We start from the raw sequence: 24,424 nt of genomic DNA on the forward strand, positions 1-24,424 counted from the left end.
GTGGCAGGGTCATAGGATAATAGTGGAGAGAAGGTCAGCAGATAAACATGTGAACAAAGGTCTCTGGTTTTCCTAGGCAGTGTTTGTGTCCCTGGGTACTTGAGATTAGGGAGTGGTGATGACTCTTAACGAGCATGCTGCCTTCAAGCATCTGTTTAACAAAGCACATCTTGCACCGCCCTTAATCCATTTAACCCTGAGTTGACACAGCACATGTTTCAGAGAGCACAGGGTTGGGGGTAAGGTTATAGATTAACAGCATCCCAAGGCAGAATAATTTTTCTAAGTACAGAACAAAATGGAGTCTCCTATATCTACTTCTTTCTACACAGACACAGTAACAATCTGATCTCTCTTTCTTTTCCCCACATTTCCCCCTTTTCTTTTTGACAAAACCGCCATCGTCATCATGGCCCGTTCTCGATGGTCGCTCTCTTCGGAGCTGTTGGGTACACCTCCCAGATAGGGCGGCCGGGCAGAGGCGCTCCTCACTTCCCAGACAGGGCGGCCGGGCAGAGGCACTCCCCACTTCCCAGATGATGGGCGGCCAGGCAGCGGCGCTCCCCACTTCCCAGACGGGGCGGCCGGGCAGAGGCGCTCCTCACTTCCCAGATGGGGTGGCTGGGCAGAGGCGCTCCCCACTTCCCAGACGGGGCAGCCGGGCAGAGGGGCTCCCCACTTCCCAGATGATGGGCGGCCGGGCAGAAACGCTCCTCACCTCCCAGACGGGGCGGCCGGGCAGAGGCGCTCCTCACTTCCCAGACGGGGTGGCCGGGCAAGACACTCCTCACTTCCCAGAGGATGGGCGGCCAGGCAGAGGCACTCCTCACTTCCCAGACAGGGCGGCCAGGCAGAGGCACTCCTCACTTCCCAGACAGGGCAGCTGGGCAGAGGTGCTCCTCACATCCCAGATGGGGTGGCGGCTGGGCAGAGGCGCTCCTCACTTCCCAGACGGGGCGGCCGGGCAGAGGCGCTTCCCATTTCCCAGATGGGGCAGCCAGGTAGAGGCGCTCCCCACTTCCCAGATGGGGCGGCCAGGCAGAGGCGCTCCTCACATCCCAGACAGGGTGGCAGCCGGGCAGAGGCGCTCCTCACTTCCCAGACGGGGCGGCCGGGCAGAGGCGCTTCCCATTTCCCAGACAGGGCGGCCACGTAGAGGTGCTCCCCACTTCCCAGACGGGGTGGCAGCCGGGCAGAGGTGCTCCTCACTTCCCAGACGGGGCGGCCGGGCAGAGGCGCTTCCCATTTCCCAGACAGGGCAGCCAAGTAGAGGCGCTCCCCACTTCCCAGATGGGGCGGCCGGGCAGAGGCGCTCCTCACTTCCCAGATGGGGCGGCCGGGCAGAGGCACTTCCCATTTCCCAGACGGGGCTGCCAGGCAGAGGCGCTCCTCACTTCCCAGACGGGGTGGCGGCCGGGCAGAGGCGCTCCTCACATCCCAGACGGGGTGGCGGCCGGGCAGAGGCACTCCTCACTTCCCAGATGGGGTGGCGGCCGGGCAGAGGCGCTCCTCAGATCCCAGACGGGGTGGCCAGGCAGAGATGCTCCTCACTTCCTAGATGGGGTGGCAGCCGGGCAGAGGCTCTCCTCACTTCCCAGACGGGGCAGCCAGGCAGAGGCACTCTTCACCTCCCAGACAGGGCGGCTGGGCAGAGGCGCTCCTTACATCCCATTCGGGGCAGCCGGGCAGAGGCGCTCCTCACATCCCAGATGATGGGCGGCCGGGCAGAGATGCTCCTCACTTCCTAGACGGGGTGGCGGCCGAGCAGAGGCGCTCCTCACTTCCCAGACAGGGCGGCCGAGCAGATCGGCTCCTCACATCCCAGACGATGGGCGGCCAGGCAGAGACGCTGCTCACTTCCTAGACGGGGTGGCGGGCGGGCAGAGGCTGTAATCTTAGCACTTTGGGAGGCCAAGGCAGGCGGCTGGGAGGTGAAGGTTGTAGGGAGCCGAGATCCCGCCACTGCACTCCACCCTGGGCAACACTGAGCATTGAGTGAGCGAGACTCCGTCTGCAATCCCAGCACCTCGGGAGGCCGCGGCGGGCAGATCACCCGAGGCCAGGAGCTGGAGACCAGCCCGGTCAACACGGCAAAACTCCGTCTCCACCAAAAATACAAAAACCAGTCAGGAGTGGTGGCGCGTGCCTGGAATCCCAGGCACTCGGCAGGCCGAGGCAGGAGAATCATGGGAGCCCGAGGCAGGGAGGTTGCAGTGAGCCGAGATCACGGCAGTACAGTCCAGACTCGGCAAGAGAGGGAGATCGTTGGGGTGGGGGGGAGGGCATTTATTATTTCATGTAGTTTCTTCCGGCCGGGAATTTGGGAGTGGCCTAGCTGGGTGGTCGATCGACTCAGCATCTCTCATGTGGTGGCTCATGCCTGTAATTCCAGCACTTTGGGAAGCCAAGGCGGGTGGATCACTTGAGGTCAGGAGTTTAAGACCAGCCTAGCCAACATGGTGAAACCCCGTCTCTACTAAAAATACAAAAATTAGCTGGGTGTGGTGGTGGGTACCGGTAATCCCAGCTACTCGGGAGGCTGAGGCAGGAGAATTGCATGAACCTGGGAGACAGAGGTTGCAGTGAGCCGAGATCGCACCACTGCACTCCAGCCTGGGCAACAGAGTGGAAACTCCATCTCAAAAAAAAAAAAAAAAAAAGAAAGAAAGAAAGATGTCACTGGGGGCTACAGCCATCTGCAGGCTCGATGGGGCTCTTTTTTTTTTTTTTGAGACGGAGTCTCGCTCTGTTGCCCAGGCTGGAGTGCAGTGGCGTGATCTTGGCTCACTGCAAGCTCCGCCTCCCGGGTTCATGCCATTCTCCTGCCTCAGCCTCCCCAGTAGCTGGGACTACAGGCGCCTCCCACCACACCCAGCTAATTTTTTTGTATTTTTGTAGAGATGGGGTTTCACTGTGTTAGCCAGGATGGTCTCGATCTCCTGACCTCATGATCCGCCTGCCTCAGCCTCCCAAAGTGCTGGGATTACAGGCGTGAGCCACCGCACCTGGCAAAACTGCCCTCTCTTAAAGATTCCCTCCTAGAAATGGCTCAAGCAAAAGCAAGAAAAGCAGATATTAGGAGCATATGGGTATTGGATCCCCCAAGGCAGCCCTGTCCAATACAACATTCTATGATGATGGAAATGCTCTTTATCTCTACTCTCCATTACTGTAAGCATTAGTCACATGTGGCTATGAGCACTTGAAACGTGGCTAAGTGTATCCGAGGAACAAGTTTTAGTTTTATTAATTTTAATTAATTTAAAGTTAAATCACCACGACTGACGAGAGCCTACTACACTGGACAGCAGAGCTCTAAAGGGTCATTCTTTCCTTTCCACCTTGTCAAATCATCACAAAGTTAAAACCATGATAAAAGAGAAGCCATACAATGCCACAGCATTTCTCACAGCACATATAATGTCATCTCAGTCTCCCTTCCAAAATATGTAAGACAGAGGGTTAATGACCATAGTCATATGTTTAGAACCAGATCTTTAGAGTTTCAAGGCACAAAAACGTCCAACTAAAAGAGAAATCTAAAAAATTGAGAAAAGGACTAAATGTGTACAATATATAGATATTAGTCTGATTTTCCTATTTAAAAAGATTCAGGCCAGGCACAGTAGCTCTTGCCTGTAGTCCCAGCACTTTGGGAGGCCAAGGCGAGCAGATCATTTGAGGTCATGAATTCGAGACCACACTGACCAACGTGCGAAACCCTCTCTACTAAAAAATACGAAAATTAGCCAGGCATGGTGGTACATGCCTGCAGTCCCAGTTACTCAGGAGACTGAGGCATGAGAATCACTTGAATCCAGGAGGCGGAGGCTGCAAGGAGCCAAGATTGTGCTCCTGTACTCCAGCCTGGGCGGCAGAGCAAGACTCTGTCTCTAAATAAATAAATAAATAAATAAATAAATAAATAAATAAAACTGAGACTTTTCAAGCAGCAGTTTGAGGAAGAGAAATGTAAGATTTATGACCAAAATAATCTGCCTGAAGTTGTGAATCATGATATCAGAGTTCTGTTTCTTGCTTTGCTCTCAAGTATATCTACTGCCTCAAATGAATCCCCCCAAAAAAGGCACGTGGGTGTGTGTATGAACAGACAGAAAAACTGATAGATAAGGCAAATGTGGCAAAACGTTACCTAGTAAATTTAAGTGAAGGATTTAGGGAAGTTCAATGTACTACTTCTTGTACCTTTTCTGCAAGCTTTAAACTTTTTAATTATAAAAAGTTTGAAAGAGGAAAAAATACCTGCTGTCTTTGTCTGTTCTTTCATTTATGAGAGGAATCCATCGACTTGTTACCTAAAATGAAAATTAACAAGCGCTTAGCCATGATAAGGATCTTTACAAAACACTCTTCCCTTAGACCCCTAAAATTCTAAACTGAGAATCAACTTTGGAAGCACTCCACTGAAACCAACTATAGGGAAAAAAAGATCACACCTACTTTATCAATAGAATGCTTGTTGTTAACCGCATACACTATACAGATGACATTAGCCTAGAAGAAAAATTAACAAATTAATCGTATCTAAAAATAATAAAAACATAGACAGCACTTAATTAGCAACTTATTAATATATTTGGGTGAAAGGAAGAAAAAATTTAACAGCTAAAACAAAAAAACAAAAAAAGAATTAGCTTGCCTCTAAGAGAAAATGTTCCTAAGGACTTAAAGCAAAAACACATACTCAGTAACAGCCATAACAATAAAGAACTGCAAAAGAACTTTTGGTAATTAAGAGAATGAAAAAGGGACGGGGTGTATCACTTGAGGCCAGGAGTTTGAGACCAGCCTGGTTAACATGGCAAAACCCCATCTCTACTAAAATACAAAAATTAGCTGGGCATGGTGGTGCCTGCCTGTAAAGGCTGAGGCATGAGAATCGCTTGAGCCTGCCAGATGGAGGTTGCGATAAGGCAAAATTGCGCCACTGCACTGGGTGACAGAGTGGGTGACAGAGTGAGACACGGTCCCAAAAAAAACACAAAAACAAACAAACAAAAAGAGAATGAAAAAGGCAGGCTCATAAAATCATCACTGTTTTTCTACACAAAAACCCACACCTCTGTTTTTTAAAGCTCACCTGAGATATTTCTTGATGAAGTTGTTCATCACTCTGCTCTGCTTCTATAAATGACAGAAAGTCAATGTTTCGTATTGCAGACACTTTCATAAAAACTAACGGCCAAGCTAAATTCTATGCAACACTCATCTAACATCCCTCAAAATGACATGGTGTAGCAAACACAAGGGAAAGCCAGGGGAAGGAAAAGGTTCAACTATGATAAGGCAGCTGGCCCTGAAAGACGAGTCTATAAAAGGATAACTCAGGCATGGAACAGCAGAAGCATTGTGTAATAAATCTAGGCCAGCATCTGGTCCAGAGTTGAAAAGGGTCAGGCAAAGGACTTCAGAAATCCAAGCTAGCAGACTGGGTGCTGAAGAGTCAGAAGCTCGGACAAAGAGTCTATACACACAGGATCAAAAGGCAGGTGAGATTCTGGGTAATACAAGCTTAAGATCTAGATAGCAGGTGGGAGTAATAATAACCAAGACCCAGAGGCAAAACTGTAGCTTGATAATGAAGTGATGAGAATTCCCTCTCTAGCATGTATCTTTAGCTAGAACTGGTCTCAATGGGTGGGTGTGCCTGCAATTCCACGGATGCAGGGATATGAATGATATAGCTAGGATAGAAAGCAAATAATTGAAGAGCAAAGCAATTACTGGCATATTGATTTAGACCACCTTAGGTTACATATATCTTCCCCTAAAAATGCCTGTTACTTCTGACATATAAACTAATATCATACATGAATTCAATGGTATTTTATACTATGCTAAATAACAGGCCATATTTTTAATATCTTTCCATATGTTAAGTAATCAATGGGTTAAGGCTTCAATTCTAATACTGAGGTGAATCTAATTATATGGCTACACATATTGAAGAATAATTCTGTAAATAAATCTAGTTATGAGACTGATTGTAGCAGAAGTCATTCACCTCCCTCAGCTTTCAGTACAGTGCTGTCCAACATACAGACAATGCAAGCCACATATATAGTTTTCAATTTTTTAGTAGCAACCTTTAAAAAGGTAAGTAAAAAAGGTAAAATTAAATTTTCATTTAACCCAAAATATCAAAAGTATTTAAATTTCAACATGTACTCAGTAGAAAAATTAATGACATATTTTACATCCTTTTTTCATACTAAGTCTTCAAAATCCAGTTATATTTTACAATTAACAGCACATTTTCATTTAGAACAGTCACATTTCAAGTGTTCAACAGCCACAGGTATTATGGAACCCAACTTAGTAATCTGGGGACGAAGAACTGTCAGATGGAGGCACTGGGTGGGGTACAGGGTAGAGGTTGACAGACATAAATGAGATAAGAATCGTAAAGGATCATTTACTGCTACAGAGAAAAGACCACCTCTCTGAACATTTGTAAAAGCTCAGTAAGTATCTTTTTTCAAGTCTATTAAATTAACCTACACCTTCATCTACAAGAGGATATTCATTACCTGAGTAATCTACAATGTGTGTTGGAACTCTCTCTGGGGTGACATCAGCTGGAATGGTGATTTCTTCTGCCCGGGGAGGAACCTTCATTTACAAACAAATATAGAAAAAAAAAAAAACCTTTGAATATTATCACTCAAACTTGTAATAGATGATATAAATTTATCTACACAGGTTGAGTGTTTCTTTTCTTTTTTTTTTTTTTTTTAATGGAGTCTCACTCTATGGTCCAGGCTAGAGTGCAGTGGTGCGATCTCTGCTCACTGCAACCTCTGCTGCCCAGGTTCAAGTGATTCTCCTGCCTCAGCCTCCCGAGTAGCTGGGATTACAGGTGCCTACCACTGCGCCCAGCTAATTTTTGTATTTTTAGTAGAGACACGGTTTCACCATCTTGGCCACGCTAGTCTTGAACTCCTGACCTTGTGATCCACCCGCCTCGGCCTCTCAAAGTGCTGGGATCACAGGCTGAGTATTTCTAAGCCCAGAATCTGAAATCTGAAATGTTCCAAAATTCTAAACTTTTTAGCACTAACATGATACTCAAAGGAAATGTTCATTGGAGCATTTCTGATTTTCAGATTAGGGAAATGCTCAGCTGGTAAGTATAATGCAAACATTCCAAAATCTGAACAAATCTGAAATCTGAAACACTTCTGGTCCCAAGCATTTTGGATAAAGGATGCTCAACTTGTATTAGCCCCTCTCACCAATACCCATTTGTTGTATATATAAGTGTTTATTTTTGTGCTTTACCACAGATGCAAATATATATGAAAACTATAGGATAAAAACATTTTAAATGTGTATTTCTATCTACATAGACACAATACATTAAGGATACTTCAGATGTGACACAGACTCAATGGATTCTTGGATTAATTTGGTGTTTCGGTGTTAGATTTTTTAAATATGTTGTTTTCATTCTATTTTGTTGAAGGCTGAAGATACTCTGCAAATGAGGAGGTATTTAAATCCACAACAATCTGCAAATAAACCAACAGGTTATCAACATTCATTTCCTCTAGAAAATAATTGACTGGCTACATAAGCCTTATGTTTGCTTGTTTTTCATTCATTTATTTATTTTTTGAGACAGAGTTTCGCTCTTGTTGCCCAGGCTGGAGTGCAATGGCACGATCTCAGCTCACTGCAAGCTCTGCCTCTGGGTTCAAGCTATTCTCCTGCCTCAGCCTCCCAAGTAGCTGGGATTACAGGCATGCGCCACCATACCTGGCTAATTTTGTATTTTACTAGAGATGGGGTTTCACCATGTTGGCCAGGCTGGTCTTGAACTCCTGACCTCAAGTGATCCGGCCACCTCAGCCTCCCAAAGTGTTGGGATTACAGGCATGAGCCACTGTGCCCAGCCAAGCCTTATGTTTAATGATTCCATTTTTCACAAGGACTGAATTTTTAAAAATTAATTAAAAACCCTTCTAGATTACTTACAATCCCTAAAAAAGTGAAAAACTAAATTTTAAAAAACCAAAAACACAAAACCCTTATCCACAATCAAGAGGAGTATGCTAAAACAATTCTAAACTAAAACTCTCACAGAAAACTTTTAGGTGTTATACCCAGAGTAATTATAAATTAATGTTACTGATTCTACAAGTAATACATGAAAATATACTTCATTTCTTAAATTAAGCAATTACTTATTTAACCATCTTGTCTAAGAGAAAAAAAGCAAAAAATAATAATAAATAGTCTTTTGGCAGCTGTAAATGTTGAAAACACTATCACATGATACATCAAATTCCTATTTGAACAATGAAATTATACAGATATTCCTATCTAAACTAAAGGAAGGATAAATGTAAACTGTGACACTAATGATACCTACTATGCAAGAAAGAGGGTAATTTGAAATCATTTTCATCCCATTGCACAAATTTCATTCCCTATAACTATATGCTAACTTTATGCAAAGTTTAGCCAACAGCTCCTCACTCTAGAACTTCCAAAATGTAAATTTATTGCCAGTAATAATAAAACCACCTTACTACTTTTGGTGGCACTTCCCTGCTATTAAGTTCATCTCATTTGAGACCCATAACAATCCTTTGAGGTAGGCAAAGGTGGAATGAGTTTGTTTCAACATTTGTAAAATGAAGCAGGTAGATCATATTAAAGGTTTTCAAATATATGTATCATAATTCTAGTGGTTCCGACAAAAACACCTCACAGACCAGGGAGTGTCAGGCAGAAGGCAAGTAGGGATTCACATCTTTCCCCTTAACTTCAACTCACAGAATGCTCATTATCTTTTTTGTATTTTGGGTTTATGAGCAACATTTTATTTTTAAGAAAGGGTCACAGAGCTTATATGACATTTATATCCCTTTCAGCTTCCATTTTATAGATGAGACAACTGAGACACAGAGAATACAAAGGTCCTAGACAAAGTCAAAGGAAGAAAATGCAAAAGACTTAGATGAAGTTAGACACAGGCTGGTTATTTCTCCTATACTGTATTTCATAGATATAGGTGATAAACAAATATTAGCTTTTTAAAAAGTCTCAACTGGCAGGGCACAGTGGCACATGCCTGTAATCCCAGCACTTTGGGAGGCCAAGACAGGATTGCTTGAGTCCAGGAGTTGGAGGTTGCAGTGGGCTATGATGGCACCACTGCACTCCAGCCTGGGCAATAGAGTGAGACCCTGTCTCTAAAGAAGGGAGAAAAAAAAGTCTCAACTGTCCAAAAGGAAGCACATAACACATGCCAAAAGAGACAGAATTCAGTTCATTTTAATTTGATTTTGATAAATTTTTTAAAATTTAAATATGGAAATCAAAATGTTTACCTCTTCTGGAAATTCTTCACTGACCAGAGACATAATCAGTGATGTCTTCCCAACTCTAGCTGTGAAAAGAAAAATCGTTACTTTAATAAAGTGTTTAGGTTCTACATAAGCTCAAATTCGGCAACCACATAAGGAAGTCTGTTACTCATTAGCTAAAATCTAAGGCATCCAAATTATTAAGTTTTAGTATAATACTTAAAAGTATATCTTGATGTTTAGAAAAGTCACACATACTCGTTTTTAAAAACTTGCCAAAATATATTCTGTAAAAGTACAAATCCCTCCTAACATCCTCTACTAACATTTTAATATTCTCCCAGATTTTTCCTATACTTATATTAACTTGCAATATTTTACCACAATGGAATCATAGTTATCACACTACTTTGCAATTTTCCTTTATCACTTAATTATGCATTTGGGCAGTATTTCATGTCAGTACATAAAAACTCCTAGAAGAGAAGACAAAAGTTACTAGTTAATGGTTACATAGTTTTTGTTGAGGATAATAAAATAGTTTTAAGTACACATAGTGGTGATGGTTACACAACATTATGAATAAATTTAATGCTGCTGAATTGTATACTTACAGTTAAAATGATAATTGTTACATGTATTTTAACCAATTTTAAAAGCAGCAATAATAAACCCATTTTATATTAATATTTTTTTAAATCTCTTTTTTTTTGTGAGATGGAGTCTCACTCCGTTGCCTAGGCTAGAGTGCAGTGGCGCAATCTTGGCTCACTGCAATCCCCACCACCTGGGTTCATGCGATTCTCGTGCCTTAGCCTCCAAAGTAGCTGGGATTATAGGCATGTGTCACCACGTCCAGCTAATTTTGGTATTTTTAGTAGAGACAGGGTTTCCCCATGTTGGCCAGGCTGGTCTCGAACCCCTGACCTCAGGTGATCTGCCTGCCTCGGCCTCCCAAAGTGCTGGGATTACAGGCGTGAGCTACCGCGCCCAGCCATCCTGCATTATTTTTGATAGTTGTATTAGAATCCACTGCATGATGTATTATAATTTATTAAAATAAACTCTTAACAAGGAACATTGGAATGGTTTCCCAGTTTTAACTTTTTTTTTTTGATTCAGGGTCCCACTCTGATTGCCCAAGCTGGAGTGCAGTGGTGTGATTTTTTTGGCTCACTGCAGCCTCAACCTCCCCAGGCTTGGGTGATTCTCCCACCTCAGCCTCCCGAGTAGCTGGGACTACAGGCAGATGCCACTACAACCAGCTAATTTTTTTTGTATTTTTAATAGGGACAGGGTTTTGTCATGTTGCCCAGGCTGGTCTCAAACTCCTGGACTCAAGCAATCCACCTGCCTCAGCCTCGCAAAGTGCTGGGATTACAGGTGTGAGCCACCACACCTGGCCCTAAGTTTTCACTTTTATAAACAATGCAACAATTAGTATTTCTACAGAATAAATTCCTAGAAGTAGAACTCAAGTTAGTGCACAAGATCTTTTTTATTTTTAACTGATGTTGTTAAATTATCTCCAAAAACGAATAAACCAATTTACATCCTCATAAACAGAATATCAGAATGCTCATTTCTCTGCATCTGTACATTCTTTCTTCCATAGAGCATCATATTTAAAGGGTTAGTAACAAGGTAAAAGCAAAGAAAGTCTCCTATTACATTTTCTATTCTAGCAATTTTTTTATACACAAACTTTAAAATCTTAACTTTTATTATGAAATTTGACTTGCATTCCCGTCACTTTCTGATCATATAATTACTATTGTTAGACATCCAAGTCATCAACTAAATCCTTTTGTGAATCTAGAGGAAAACAGTCCACATGCTTACTAATCTCTGCCATTATCAACAGTTTCCAAAATTAAAGTCTAAATATAAAATAAATGAAATTTTTTGAGTTAAGAAAAGTCACATTCCCTTCTTAAATGATTAAAAGGGTGAACACAAGTCCAGTCTCTGGGAAAATAATGAATGTCTGGCACACAGGAAGGAGAGTGAAAACAGCTTAGAGAGGGCTATGAACAACCGAGTACCGCTGGTAGAGGGATAGATCAGATGATTTAACAGGTGTCTTCGAGCTCTGATTTCTACAGGCCTTTTCAATTGACTTGTGTAAGAAGGTTTAGGCCTTTTTCAAATGGCTGACCGCAGGTCACATTTCACTGAGTTCTGATGATGTCCGTGAATCCATCATCACAGAACTGCTAGAATCTAGTTAACAATGTCAGTTTATTCAGCTCCCCAGAAAATTTTCAGATAAAGAATCTGGGATCCAGAGACAGTCATTTTCTAAGTCTTACTAAAAGATTAGTTGCAGATTTAAGAGAATAACCCATCTCCTGATGGCCAAGCCAATGCTTTCTCTTTCTTGTGCCATACTTTAAAAAATATTGCTAATACAAGTTAACAACACCGAAAGGGAATGGTGACCTCTAAAGCCACGCATCAGAATAATTTATGAGGCGTATATATAAAATATATAAAAATATATTTATATATATAAATATTATATATTACATATATGTGTTTGTGTGTGTGTATATATATATATGTCTGGTGCAGTGGCTCATGCCTGTAATTCCAGCACTTTGTGAGGCTGAAGTGGGAGGACTACTTGAGGCCAGGAGTTCGAGACCAGCCTAGGTAACATAGTGACACCCTGTCTCTACAAAACAGTTTTTAAAAAATTAGCCAGGTGTGGTGGCACACACTTGTAGTCCCAGCTACTTGGGAGGCTGAGGCGGGAGGACTGCTTGAGCCCAGGAGTTGGAGGCCACACAGAGCACCATGATCTTACCATTGCACTCCAGCCGGGGTGACATGGTGAAACTCTGTCTGGAGGAAAAAATATATGCATGTGTATGTGAGTGTGTGTGTGTGCATGGGCACTTTTCCTTTTCTTTTTTTCCTTAGAGATGGGGGTCTCTGTCACCTAGGCTAGAGCATAGTGGGATGATCATAGCTCACTGTAGCCTCAAACTCCTGGGCTCAAGCAATCCTCCTGCCTTAGCCTCCTGAGTAGCTAGTATCACAGGCCACGCCGCCACATCCAGTGAATTTTTTAATTCTTTGTATGGACAGGGTCTCACCATGTTGCCCAAGATGATCTTAAACTCCTGGCCTCAAGCAATCCTCCTGTCTTGGTCTCCCAAGTTGCTGGTATTATACGACCCAACCAAGATTTTCAATGTAGATGAAACAGCCTTGTATCAGAAGAAGATGCCATCCATAGCTAGAGAGCAGATATCAATGCCTGGTTTCAATGCTTAAAAGGATAGGCTGACTCTTGTTAGGGGCTAATGCAGGTTGCTGCCTTTAAGTGGAAGCCAGTGGTCATTTGCCAGTCTGAAAATCCTAGGGCCCTTAAAAATTATGCTCAATCTGGCCAGGCATGGTGGCTCACGCCTGTAATCCTGGCTACTTGGGAGGCTCCACTAAAAATACAAAAATTAACCGGGCATTGTGGTGGGTGCCTGAAGTCCCAGCTACTCGGGAGGCTGAGGCAGGAGAATGGTGTGAACCCAGGAGGCGGAGCTTGCAGTGAGCCAAGATTGCACCACTGCACTCTAGCCTGGGCGACAGAGCGAGACTCCGTCTCAAAAAAAAAAAAAAAAACTATGCTCAATCTATTCTGCCTGTGCTCTATAAATGGAATAACAAAGCCTGGATGACAGCACATCTGTTTACAGAATGGTTTATTGAATATTTTAAGGCTACTGTTGAGACCTACTCCTCAAAAAAAAAGATTCCTTTCAAAATATTACTGCTCACTGACAATACACCTGGCCACCCAAGAGCTCAGATGGAGACGTACAAGGAGATTATTTTCGTGCCTGCTAACATGACATCCAGTCTGCAGTCCATGGTTCAAGGAGTAATTATAACTTTCAAGCCTTATTATTTAGGCTTACTATTTACATTTTGTAAGCCTATATATAGCTGCCATAGATAGTGATTCCTCTGATGGATGTGGACAAAGTAAACTAAAAACCTTCTGGAAATAATTCACCATTCTAGATGCCATCAAGAACACTTGTGATTCACGGGAGATCAAAGTAACATTATCAGGAGTTTGGAAGAAGTTGGTTCCAACCCTCACATGACTTTGAGGGATTCAAGCCTCAATGAAGGAATTGCAGATATGGTGGAAATAGCAAGAAAAGAGCTAGAATTAGAAGTGAAGCCTAAAAATGTGACTAAATTGCTGCAATCTCATAATAAAACTTGAACAGATGAAGAGTTTATTATGGATGAGCAAAGAATGTGGTTTCTTGAGACAGAATCTACTGGTGAAGATGCTGTGAGCAATATTGAAATGACAACAAAGGACCTGGAATATTACATAAACTTAGTTGATAAAGCAGCAGTAGGGTTTGAGAGGATTGACTCCAATTCTGAAAGAAGTTACACTGTGGGTAAAATGCTATTAAATGGCATCACATGCTACAGAGAAATCTTTAGTGAAAGGAAGAGTCAATCGATGCAGCAAATGTCATAGTTGTCTTATTTTAAGAAATTGCCACAGCCACCCCAGCCTTCAGCAATCACCACCCTAATCAGTCAGCAGCCATCAACCCTGAGGCAAGACTCTCCATCAGCAAAAAGGTTACAACTCACTGAAGGCTCAGATGATCATTAGCATTTTTTGACAATAAAGTATTTTTAAATTAAGGTATGTACATTTTTTAGATATTACATTACACACTTAACAGACTACAGTATAGTATGAACATAACCTTTTTTTTTTTTTTTTGAGATAGAGTCTCGCTGTGTCACCCAAGCTGGAGTGCAGTGGCACAATCTTGGCTCACTGCAACCTCTGCCACCCAGGTTCAAGCGATTTTCACGTCTCAGCCACTCGAGTGGCTGAGATTCCAAGCATGTGCCACCATGCCTGGCTACATTTTTTTGTATTTTTAGTAGAGATGGGGTTTCACCTTGTTGGCCATGCAGGTCTCAAACTCCTGGTCTCAGGAGATCCGCCCATCTTGGCATCCCAAAATGCTGGGATTACAGGCATGCACCACCGCACCTAGCCTATAAACATAACTTTTATATGCACTGGGAAAACAAAAAAATTTGTGAGCCACTTTACTGTGGTAGTGTAGAACCAAACTCACAGTTTCTCTGAGGTATGCCTGTTTACTTATTTATATATGAGTATAGACTAACAGATTCCTATATTATCCTATTATTTTATGGTTTGTCATTATTTGGAGGTTCAAGTTCCATTTTACTTCTAAAAATGATATTTATGCAGGTATAAGTCAACATGTGCAATATGATCCCATTTTAAAGATAAATATGTATGTGCATAGAAAAAACCACTGGATGAATATATTATACTAAAGTGGTTATCTTGGAAAATAAACACAAAATTTTTTTAACTAGAAAAGATCAGTAACTTTTTTTTTTTTTTTGAGACAGGGTCTCTCTCGATCACTCAGGCTGGAGTGCAGTGGCACGATCTTGGTTCACTGCAACTTCCACCTCCCAGGTTCAAGCCATTCTTGTGCCTCAGTCTCTTGAGTAGCTGGGATTACAGGCATGTGCCACCATGCCTGGCTAATTTTTGTTTTTTTTTTGTTTTTTTTTTTTTTGAGACAGAGTCTTGCTCTGTCGCCCAGGCTGGAGTGCAGTGGCGCGATTTCGGTTTATTGCAAGCTCCGCCTCTTGGGTTTATGCCATTCTCCTGCCTCAGCCTCCCAAGTAAGTAGCTGGGACTACAGGCACCTGCCACCGCGCCCGGCTAATTTTTTGTATTTTTAGTAGAGATGGGGTTTCATCGTGTTAGCCAGGATGGTCTCGATCTGACCTTGTGATCCGCCCGCCTTGGCCTCCCCAAGTGCTGGGATTACAGGCGTAAGCCACCACGCCCACGCCCGGCCCTGTTTTTTTTGTTTTGTTTTGTTTTTTTGTTTTTTGTTTTGCTGTTGTTGTTGTTAGTAGAGAGGGAGTTTCACCATGTTGGCCAGGCTGGTCTTGAACTCCTGGCCTGAAGTGATCCACCTGCCTTGGCCTCCCTAAGTGCTGGGATTATAGGTGTGAGCCACCACACCCAGCTTATTTATTTTTGAGACAGGGTATCACTCTGTCACCCAGGCTGAAGTGCAGTGGTGCCATCACAGACCACTGTAGTTTTGACCTTCCAGGCTCAATGATCCTCCCACCTCAGCCTCCTGGGTAGCTGGGACTACAGATGTGCACTACTATACCTGGCTAATTTTTTGTATTTTTAGTAGAGACAGGGTTTCACTATGTTGCCCAGGCTGGTCTTGAATTCCTGGGCTCGACATCCATCTGCCTCAGCCTCCCAAAGTGCTGGGACTACAGGTGTAAGCCACCACATCCAGCCTCAGTAAGTATTATTTTTAAGGTAATTTTTGGTATTAAAAATTGGGATGTTAGGCTGGGCACGGTGGCTCACGCCTGTAATTCTAGCACTTTGGGAGGCCGAGGTGGGCGGATCATGAGGTCAAGAGATCAAGACCATCCTGGTCAACATGGTGAAACCCCGTCTCTACTAAAAATACAAAAATTAGCTGAGCATGGTGGCACACGCCTGTAGTCCCAGCTGCTTGGGAGGCTGAGGCAGAAGAATCGCTTGAACCCGGGAGGCGGAGGCTGCAGTGAGCCAAGATGGCGCCACTGCACTCCAGCCTGGCGACGGAGCGACACTCGTCTAAAAAAAGGAAAAAATTGGGATGTTAAAGATGACAACTAAAATTTACCCAAAAGTTGACAGGTTAAATGCATTCTTTCATCCTTTGATAAATATTTCTTAAGCACTTAAGCAATTCTATAAGCCAGGCACTATTCTTTTTTTTCTTTTTTTTTTTTTTTTGAGATGGAATCTTACTCTATTGGCAGGCTGGAGTGCAGTGGCGCGATCTTGGTTCACTGCAACCTCCGCCTCCTGGATTCAAGCAATTCTCCTGCCTCAGCCTCCCTAGTAGCTGGGACTACAGGTGCACGCCACCACGTCTGGCTAATTTTTGTATTTTTATTAGAGACAGGGTTTCACCATGTTGGCCAGGATGGTCTCGATCTCTTGACCTTGTGATCCACCTGCCTCAGCCTCCCAAAGTGCTGGGATTACAGGGGTGAGCCACCACACCTGGCCACCAGGCACTATTCTTCATCCTGGGGATACCACTGATCATGGCCACTAGGTCCTCTCTACTTTTACATTACATTGTAACAGACTTAGATAGTTATCACCAATATAGATAACATTCTTTGTTTTTTTTTTCCTTTCTTTTTTTTTTGAGATGGAGTCTTACTCTGTCACCCAAGCTGGAGTGCAGTGGCACGATCTCAGCTCACTGCAACCTCTGCCTCCCAGATTATAGTGATTCTCCTGCCTCAGCCTCCGAAGTAGCTGGGATTACAGGTGCGCACCACCACGCTGGCTAATTTTTGTATTTTTAGTAGAGACGGGATTTTACCATATTGGCCAGGCTGGTCTCGAACTCTTGACCTTGTGATCTGCCCACCTTGGCCTCCCAAAATGCTGGGATTACCAGGCGTGAGCCACCACACCCAGCCTTGGTTAACATTCTTTTTACATATCTGGATAAAAAGAAAAATTTTAAAAATGTACCATCTCCGATTCATCATTCTTCTGCATTTAGCAGTCAAGATCTGTCAAATTTTCTTTTGAAATTTTTAATATTCATTCCTTCCCTCACTGTTCCCCTATTTCCCTAATTATGGTACTTTTATTGAAAAATCTCCCAGTCCCAAATTTCCTATCCCTTTCTCCAGTCTCTCTCCTCATTAATCTACCAACAATATAAATGCTGGTCCATTTTTCTTACATGCTCTTTTCATTTTCTGACTCACCTGATGAAACGCTTTCTTTGACTCTCAATTATCTACCACACCAAAATGAAATCATTCTACTGGCCTTTGAATATCATAAATAATCTATCCCTAGCTCACCTACCTAATCTCATTTCCCACTATCCCCCACTCAATTTGCTCAAATAAGGCCATTCTGCATTGTTTAAGTGCAAACAAGCCATGATAAATCCTGCCCACCTCACACAGTTTCCCTCATCTAAACATCATTCCTGCTTTCCCCTCTATTTTCCCAAATGTTATTAATAATTATCTTTCAAGGATGGATCAAATTCTACCTATAGCTCTTATTTCCTCCACTTCCTCCTTTGAACTACTTTTGTGCCACACAATTTATATTAAATTATAACTTAAATTTATACCCAAGATACATACTTAATATGTATGAATCTACATTGACACAATAACCAAATATTTGGAAACACTTGGATAGTGAACAAAATTTTCCAATTTTACATGAATGGGAAAAGGGCCTCTAGCACATCAACCAGACTGAATCATCTGATTTGATTTCACCTGGCCCAAGCACAGTGGTACTGCTGTTATTTTCGACATCACCACTAAGGAAACTGGTCTCACCTCCTGGAGATTCTGGAACTAGCATTCAAAGATTTTCTTAACAGCAACCGGAGAACTGGGAATAACAGGTCGCTACTGAGGCAGTTAAAATATAAACATATGCTAAAATTACTGTGTTCAATTTGTTTTTGGTAAAAAATAAAATGTTAAAATTTCAAATAATATAAAGGAGGGAATGATATAACATAGAATACATCTGGTCTTTGTCCCCAGCTTCTGGCACAGAGCATCAGAATCCCTTGGAATTTCCTATATGATAGGAGTGTCTTTTATTATGAATAATGAGTCCCTTTCAACCACAGAGTTCATCCTAATGAGGTGACTCACGTGGGGAGGAGGGGGCAACAGAGCATGCTAGCAGGATGGGAGCTGGTCACCAGAAAAACCAACTACATGATTAGAGGGTCAGAACTCTCAGCCCCACCCCAAAACCTCCAACAGGGAAACAGCTGGAATCAAGCACGTGGCCAATGACTTAATCACATCTACCTACTGAAAACCCATATAAAAACTCCGAACATCAAAGCTCAGGAGAGCTTCCTGGTTGGTGAACAGGTCAATGTACCAGGAAGGTGGTGCACCCTGACCCTACAGAGAAAGAAGCTCCTGAGCTCGGGACTCTTCCAGACCTTTCCCCATGTACCTCTTCAATCTGGTTGTTCACTTGTATAATCGTGAATATAGCACTTTCCCGAGTTTTGTGACTCACTCTAGTCTGAGGGGGTAGTAGGAAGCCCTGAATTTGTGGTTGGTCAGGCCAAAGTGCATGCTGCTGAAGTAAGGGCAATGTTGTTGGAAACCTTGCTCTTTAACTGGTGGTGAAACTGCCTTTGCAAAATTATGACAGTAAGAGAAATCTGACATAGTTGACTCCATCTTGCTTCTAACCTCCAAGCTGTCCCTGGTCATTCCTGGGAACAGGCCAAGATAACCTTGAGAGGAATTTAAGTTTACTGTTTAATCTTAAAGCAAGAATGATAATAGCACTTCCTAAAACTAAACCACCTTTGTAAAACTAGTGAAAGGCCACAAGGTTAGGATTATGTGAGGGACCTGAATTCTGCTAAGATACAGGTGTAAATGATAACCAACCATTGTTCTGGAGGTCAGGAGATTTGTAACTTTCCCCAGTTACTCCTGTGATAACATCACTATAATAGAGCCTACAATTGGCATTTTGAGATGTTTTTCATATTTTTGCATTTCTGGTGAAGGACTGACTCTACCGGAACCCACAACTTGTGACTCAGTCGATCCTGTGGCCCCCAATCAGCAGCTGACTGAGCACGAGGAACGTTTTCCACATCCCGATGATTTCATCCTCAACCAATCAACATCCTCCATTCTGTAGCCCCCACCCACCAAACTATCCTTGAAAAACCCAAACCTCTGAGCCTTCTGGGAGACTAATTTGCGTGATACATTTAGTTCTCCTGCATGGCCAGCCTTGTGTTAATTAAGTTATTTCTTTACTACAATACTGTGGTCTCAGTGAATTGGTCTGTCTGTGTAGCAGGCAGAAGAACCCACTGGGCAACTATAGTGGATCTGAAGCTAACTCTGGGTGGTGTCAGTGTTACGGGATCCTAGGGGTGTCATTTCACCAACTGGAAACTTCTGTGGCCAGTGGTGCCTTTGTCCAAGTTTTGCTCTGGCCCACTGGGCTCGTTCCACCCACTCAGCCTGGCAGGCTGTGCTCAACTCACACGACCAGCCTGGATCCCACGCCTGCCAAAGGTGAGCCAGGCACAAAGTGGTGAGGGATGTGTGAGCAAGCATGGGGTCTGACCTCTGTGCACAGCCAGGCACGCCGGCTGCTGCTGTGGGGTGGGCAGCTCCAGATGCCAGCTTGGGCACCATCTCCCTGCGAGGCTGCAACTGGACCAGGCGCATCACAAGCAGCTTCCACGGCTGGCACTGGAGAACACAGTGGTGCCCGGAAGCTTGGCGACTGCAGGAACCACAGGGCCCCAAAGAGGGAGTCATAGCCCTGGCTAAGGGAGCTCCCAGGTCTGGGCTCCCTGAAGGACTGCAGCTCTTCTCTCCTTCTCTACACTCTCAAGGTAGCAAGCAAGGGGCATGTTTCAGCCCTGTTTGTGTTACAGCTCTTTTAGCCCCACCATTCAGCAGGTCCTGAGTTCTTGTCCTGCATCCAGGAAGAATGAGGTAACAGACAAGTGGAGGGTGAGCAAGACAAACAGGAGCTTTACTGAGCGACAGAACAGCTCAGAGGAAACCTACAGTGAGTACCTCCTCTCTGTAGCCAGGGTGTCCCAACAAATGTTCAGTTCTCAGCAGAGAGGATAGCTCCTCTCTGCTTGGCAGGCTGTCCCGAAGAATGTTCAGCTCTCAGCAGAGAGGGTAGTTCCTCTCTGCAGGCAGGTCATCCCAACGTCTCTTCAGTTCTCAGGAGAGAGGGTAGCTCCTCTCTGCAGGCAGATCATCCTGTCACCCCTTCAGCTCTCAGCAGAGAGGGTAGTTCCTCCCTGTAGGCAGGTCATGCCGTCATCTCTCTTCTGGTCTGGCAGAGTCCGGGAGGCTTTTTATGGGCCTCAGAGGGGAAGAAGAGTGTGCCGATTGGTCCATGGGCAGCCATGGGAGGACCCGCGTCACAAGTTCCCACACTGGTCTGCGGGATCAGCAACCCAGCCCCCGGGCTTCAGGCCCTCCCCAGCCTGAAGGTGGGGCTTCACGGGGCATCTGCCCCCTTCTGCCCAGGAGCCTGTCTGCCTCCTGCTGGCATTCAAGCTGCCAAGGCCATGCCAAGGGGTACCTGCAGGCCTACACCAAGCTGCCCTCAGCCCCCATCTCAGCCTCCCTCCCATGCTCGCCAGTGCCTGAAGTCTAGAGGAGGCCAAAGTGGCAGGGGCCTGGCATGTCACCACTGTCCCAAGCATGCGCACACCCGGTCAGGCTGCAACAGCACCCAGGCTTGGCCCCAACCTCGCTCTGAAATCAGAACGGGCACCAGGAGCAGGGAGAGGCCAGGCAGCAGGAGCAGACATCTCCAAGCCCACAGGCTTCCTGGGCCCCTTAGACTGCAGAGATGCCTGGGTCCACAGCCATGGCTGGGCAGCTGCAGCTGCGACTGGGAGGTGGGGCTCCTGCCAGCTTCCAGCTCCTGCCAGCTCCATGGAGCGCGGCACCGCTCAGGGCCCAGCTCCATCTCGGGGCTCCTCTCTGTCCACCCCTCCATGCCTGATCACACTGCTCCCCTGCCAACGGGTAACTCGGCCCGGCCCCATCATGGTGGCTCTGGGGGTATCAGGCTCCAGGGGGCTCCCAGGTGTGGGCTCTGGGGACTACATGCCTCCTCTCCACATTTTCCCTGCAGCAGGAGCAGGAGAGGTACAGGTGGCGTGGCAGCCCTGGCCAACCCCACACAAACAAACCCGATGATCTTGAGGCTGGCCCCACGAGTCCCAGCTGCACCTTCAGCCGGGTGCTCATGGGCTCCTGAGACACGGTGTGGGGAAAGGTTGAGGCCATAGTGGAGGCTCCAGGCCTGGAAGCAGGTCCTGCCCGGCCATGTGAGGTAGGAGTGATGCACTCAGCTGCCTCAGGGATGCAGGGCACAGGGGTCCCACCACCACGACTGCTGCTCCAGCAGCCACTCCTGCTGCCACCGCTTGCGCCTCCCTGCTGCAGCTGATGGCCACTCCAGATGGCCGCCACTGCCATCATTAGAATTGAATTGAATTGTATGACACTCAGTTGGTATAGGAAAATTGGTGTCGGAACTCAGAGGGTAGGTGAGCTCTGTATTTACCAAAAGAACTTATAGCTAAAATACCAAGAAACGGCTGGACACGCTGGCTCATGCCTGTAATCCCAGCACTTTGGGAGGCTGAGGTGGGCGGATCACGAGGTCAAGAGATCAAGACCATCCTGGCCAACATGGTGAAACCCCGTCTCTACGAAAAATACAAAAATTAGCCGGGCGTGGTGGCATGCGCTTGTAGTCCTAGCTACTAGGGAGGCTGCGGGAGGAGAATCGTTTGAAGGCGGGAGGCAGAGGTTGCAGTGAGCCGAGATTGCATGGCGCCACCGCACTCCAGCCTGGTGACAGAGCAAGACTCTGTCTCAAAAAACGACGACAGAGGGAGACTCTGTCTCAAAAAAACAAAAAACAAACAAACAAAAACTGAGAAACACTGTAATAGATTTTTTATCCAAGAGCACTAGTTCCACCCAGACACATGTCTACCCTGCCTATAACAAACTAGGGAAAACACTAGAACATGCAGGGTATTAACTTATGCTTCTACATGACCCATCTTTTTTGTCTAGACTCCTACTATTAGTTCATTTTATAATTATTGACCTGATTGTCTTCTAAGGACAAAGTTTTGTCTTACATACTATGTGGGGATAATATGGAAAATATATTAAATAAGACAAGGCTGAGCACAGAGTGGCTCATGCCTGTAATCCCAGCACTTTGGGAGGCTGAGGCAGGCAGATCACTTCAGCCCAGGAGTTTGAGACCAGCCTGGGCAATGTGGCGAGATTCTGTCTCTATAAGAAATACAAAAACTAGCAGGGCCTGGATTCCTAGATACTCAGGAGGCTGAGGTGGGAGGATCACTTGAGCCCAGGAAGTTGAGGCTGCAGTGAGCCATGAAAGAGCAAGACCTTGTCGGAAAACAAAACACCCAATCTATAACTTGGTCTCTAGGAAGAAAAAATAATCAGTGATCCAATTAAGACACACGTATTCTTTTTTTTTTTTTCTGGGCGGCGGGGTGGGAGCGGGGGACAGTCTTGCTATGTCACCCAGGCTGGAGTACAATGGCATGATCTCAGCTCACTGCAAACTCCGCCTCCTGGGTTCAAGCTGATTCTCCTGTCTCAGCCTTCTGAGTAGCTGGGATCACAGGTGTGCACCACCACACCTGGCTAATTTTTGCATTTTTAGTAGAAACGGGGTTTCACCATGTTGGCCAGGCTGGTCTTGAACCCTAACCTCATGATGCACCCGCCTCGACCTCCCAAATGGATTATAGGCATGAGCTACTGCGCGCAGCCAACACATGTATTCTTAACTCTGATTCATTTGTGTAATATCTAGGCAACCTTCCAACATATCACCAGTGATCTCCTGAAGGACTTCTTAAACCTCCTTGATGTCACATTTCGTACCAGCTACTGAAGATCTCCAGAAAGATTAAGAAACAAATATTTCATTATCACCCATAGGAAACTTCTCAAGGGCAGAAAACATGTCTTTCTTGTTTACTGTTGAATAACAGTGGCTCCAGCTCCCATGGCACTTAATAAATGCAGCTGTATAGCTTGGTGGTTAGGAGCACAAATTTGAAACTCAGGAATGCGGATGATTACTTTGGAGGAAAAGAGAGGACAATGTAATGGGAAGGGAGCTTCAAATGATTGGTAATACTTTATTTCTTAAGCTGGGTGTTGAGTATTTGTCATATTATTCTTTATTACCTTTTACATAAATATTTAATCAAAAAAGAAAAGAAGAAAAAACAACACAGGCTTTGGAACTACACAGAATTGGGCTGAAATCTTAGTTCCAGCACTTACTAGCTGTGCTTCCTCAGGCAAGTCATCAAGGCTGCTTATTCATCTATAAAATACTGGCCAGCCTCATAGAATTGTTAAGAGGATTAATAAAGATGAGAGCTATATAATGCTTAGCACAACACCTGTCACACATTAAGTACACAAATGGTAAATGTCATGACAATGATCAGTTTGAATTTAAGGTGTTAAAATGAGCACTGGCCTGGGCCAGAAAATCTGGATTCAGGAACCGGCTTTTGCCATTAACAGTATGACCCTGAGTTACAACTCTCTCTGGGCCTCAATTTTTCTCACCAGTTAAATCAGTTAAAAAAAGAAAAGGTGGGGATAGGTGGACTAGATGTTATCTAAATGCTTACAGCATATGCTTAAACTTCCTTGGAGCACACCTAGAAAACAGGTCTGTAACATGAGAAAAAGTGCACATTAACATTAAGGGCTGGGCATGGCAGCTCATGCCCATAATCCCAGCACTTTGGGAGGCTGAGGTGAGGGGATCACTTGAGCCCAGGAGTTCAAAACGAGCCTGGGCAACACAGTGAGACCCCGCCTCTACCAAAAATAATTTTAAAAATTAGCCAGGCATGGTGGCGTGTGCTTGTAGTCCCAGCTACTTGGGAGGCTGAGGTGGGAGGATCACCTGAGCCCAGGAGGTTGAGGCTGCAGTGAGCCATGATCACACCACTGCACACCAAGCTGGTCCAGGCTGGGTGACACAGCGAGACCCTGTCTCAAAACACACATTCACACACCACTACGTAAGATATAGTACCCTAGAAATGGCAGAGAGATCTGCAAACTGTATGTTTTAACTGTGTGTGGGAAAGTGATTTGGCAGAAACATTCGTCTAGCTACAAGAACAAAGTAGAACTCACCAAGCCAATGTTGGGTCCCGGAATTTTCAGATCTTGCCAACTTACGTGCAACATTTCATAACCCTTTTTCCTTAAATAACTACATTTATCATGCCCTTGCTTAAGGTTCCAGCAATCCCAAACCTTCAGCTAGCTCAAGGTAGTATTCCTGTCAACATTCATAGTAGTTCATCCTGATTCCAGATGATTATGCACCATGGAAGCAAAAC

The 24,424-nt window shown here is 44.7% G+C and overlaps 1 protein-coding gene across 50 annotated transcripts in view; it reads right to left on the reverse strand.

Annotated features, from left to right (window-relative positions):
* RHOT1 (ras homolog family member T1) overlaps positions 1-24,424 on the reverse strand; it is a 109,709-nt gene that overhangs the window by 71,836 nt on the left and 13,449 nt on the right. For 31 of the 50 annotated variants that reach the window (XR_008540159.2, XR_010153237.1, XR_010153239.1 and 28 more), the window contains 5 exons: positions 9,360-9,418; positions 6,552-6,633; positions 5,102-5,145; positions 4,462-4,515; positions 4,264-4,316 (listed from right to left, as the gene is read on the reverse strand). Coding sequence is in view for 39 of the 50 variants with exons in the window: in XM_063799668.1 (XP_063655738.1) it covers positions 4,264-4,316; positions 4,462-4,515; positions 5,102-5,145; positions 6,552-6,633; positions 9,360-9,418 (292 nt within the window). In the remaining 11 variants the exon portion in view is untranslated. Of the gene's footprint in view, positions 1-718; positions 783-4,263; positions 4,317-4,461; positions 4,516-5,101; positions 5,146-6,551; positions 6,634-9,359; positions 9,419-17,789; positions 17,860-20,039; positions 20,341-24,424 lie in introns of those variants that run through there. The other 19 variants (XR_010153238.1, XM_063799662.1, XM_063799670.1 and 16 more) reach the window with 5 other exon arrangements.

This window comes from Pan troglodytes, chromosome 19 (assembly GCF_028858775.2).
Source record: "Pan troglodytes isolate AG18354 chromosome 19, NHGRI_mPanTro3-v2.0_pri, whole genome shotgun sequence".
In the NCBI taxonomy this organism is placed as follows: Eukaryota; Metazoa; Chordata; class Mammalia; order Primates; family Hominidae; genus Pan; species Pan troglodytes.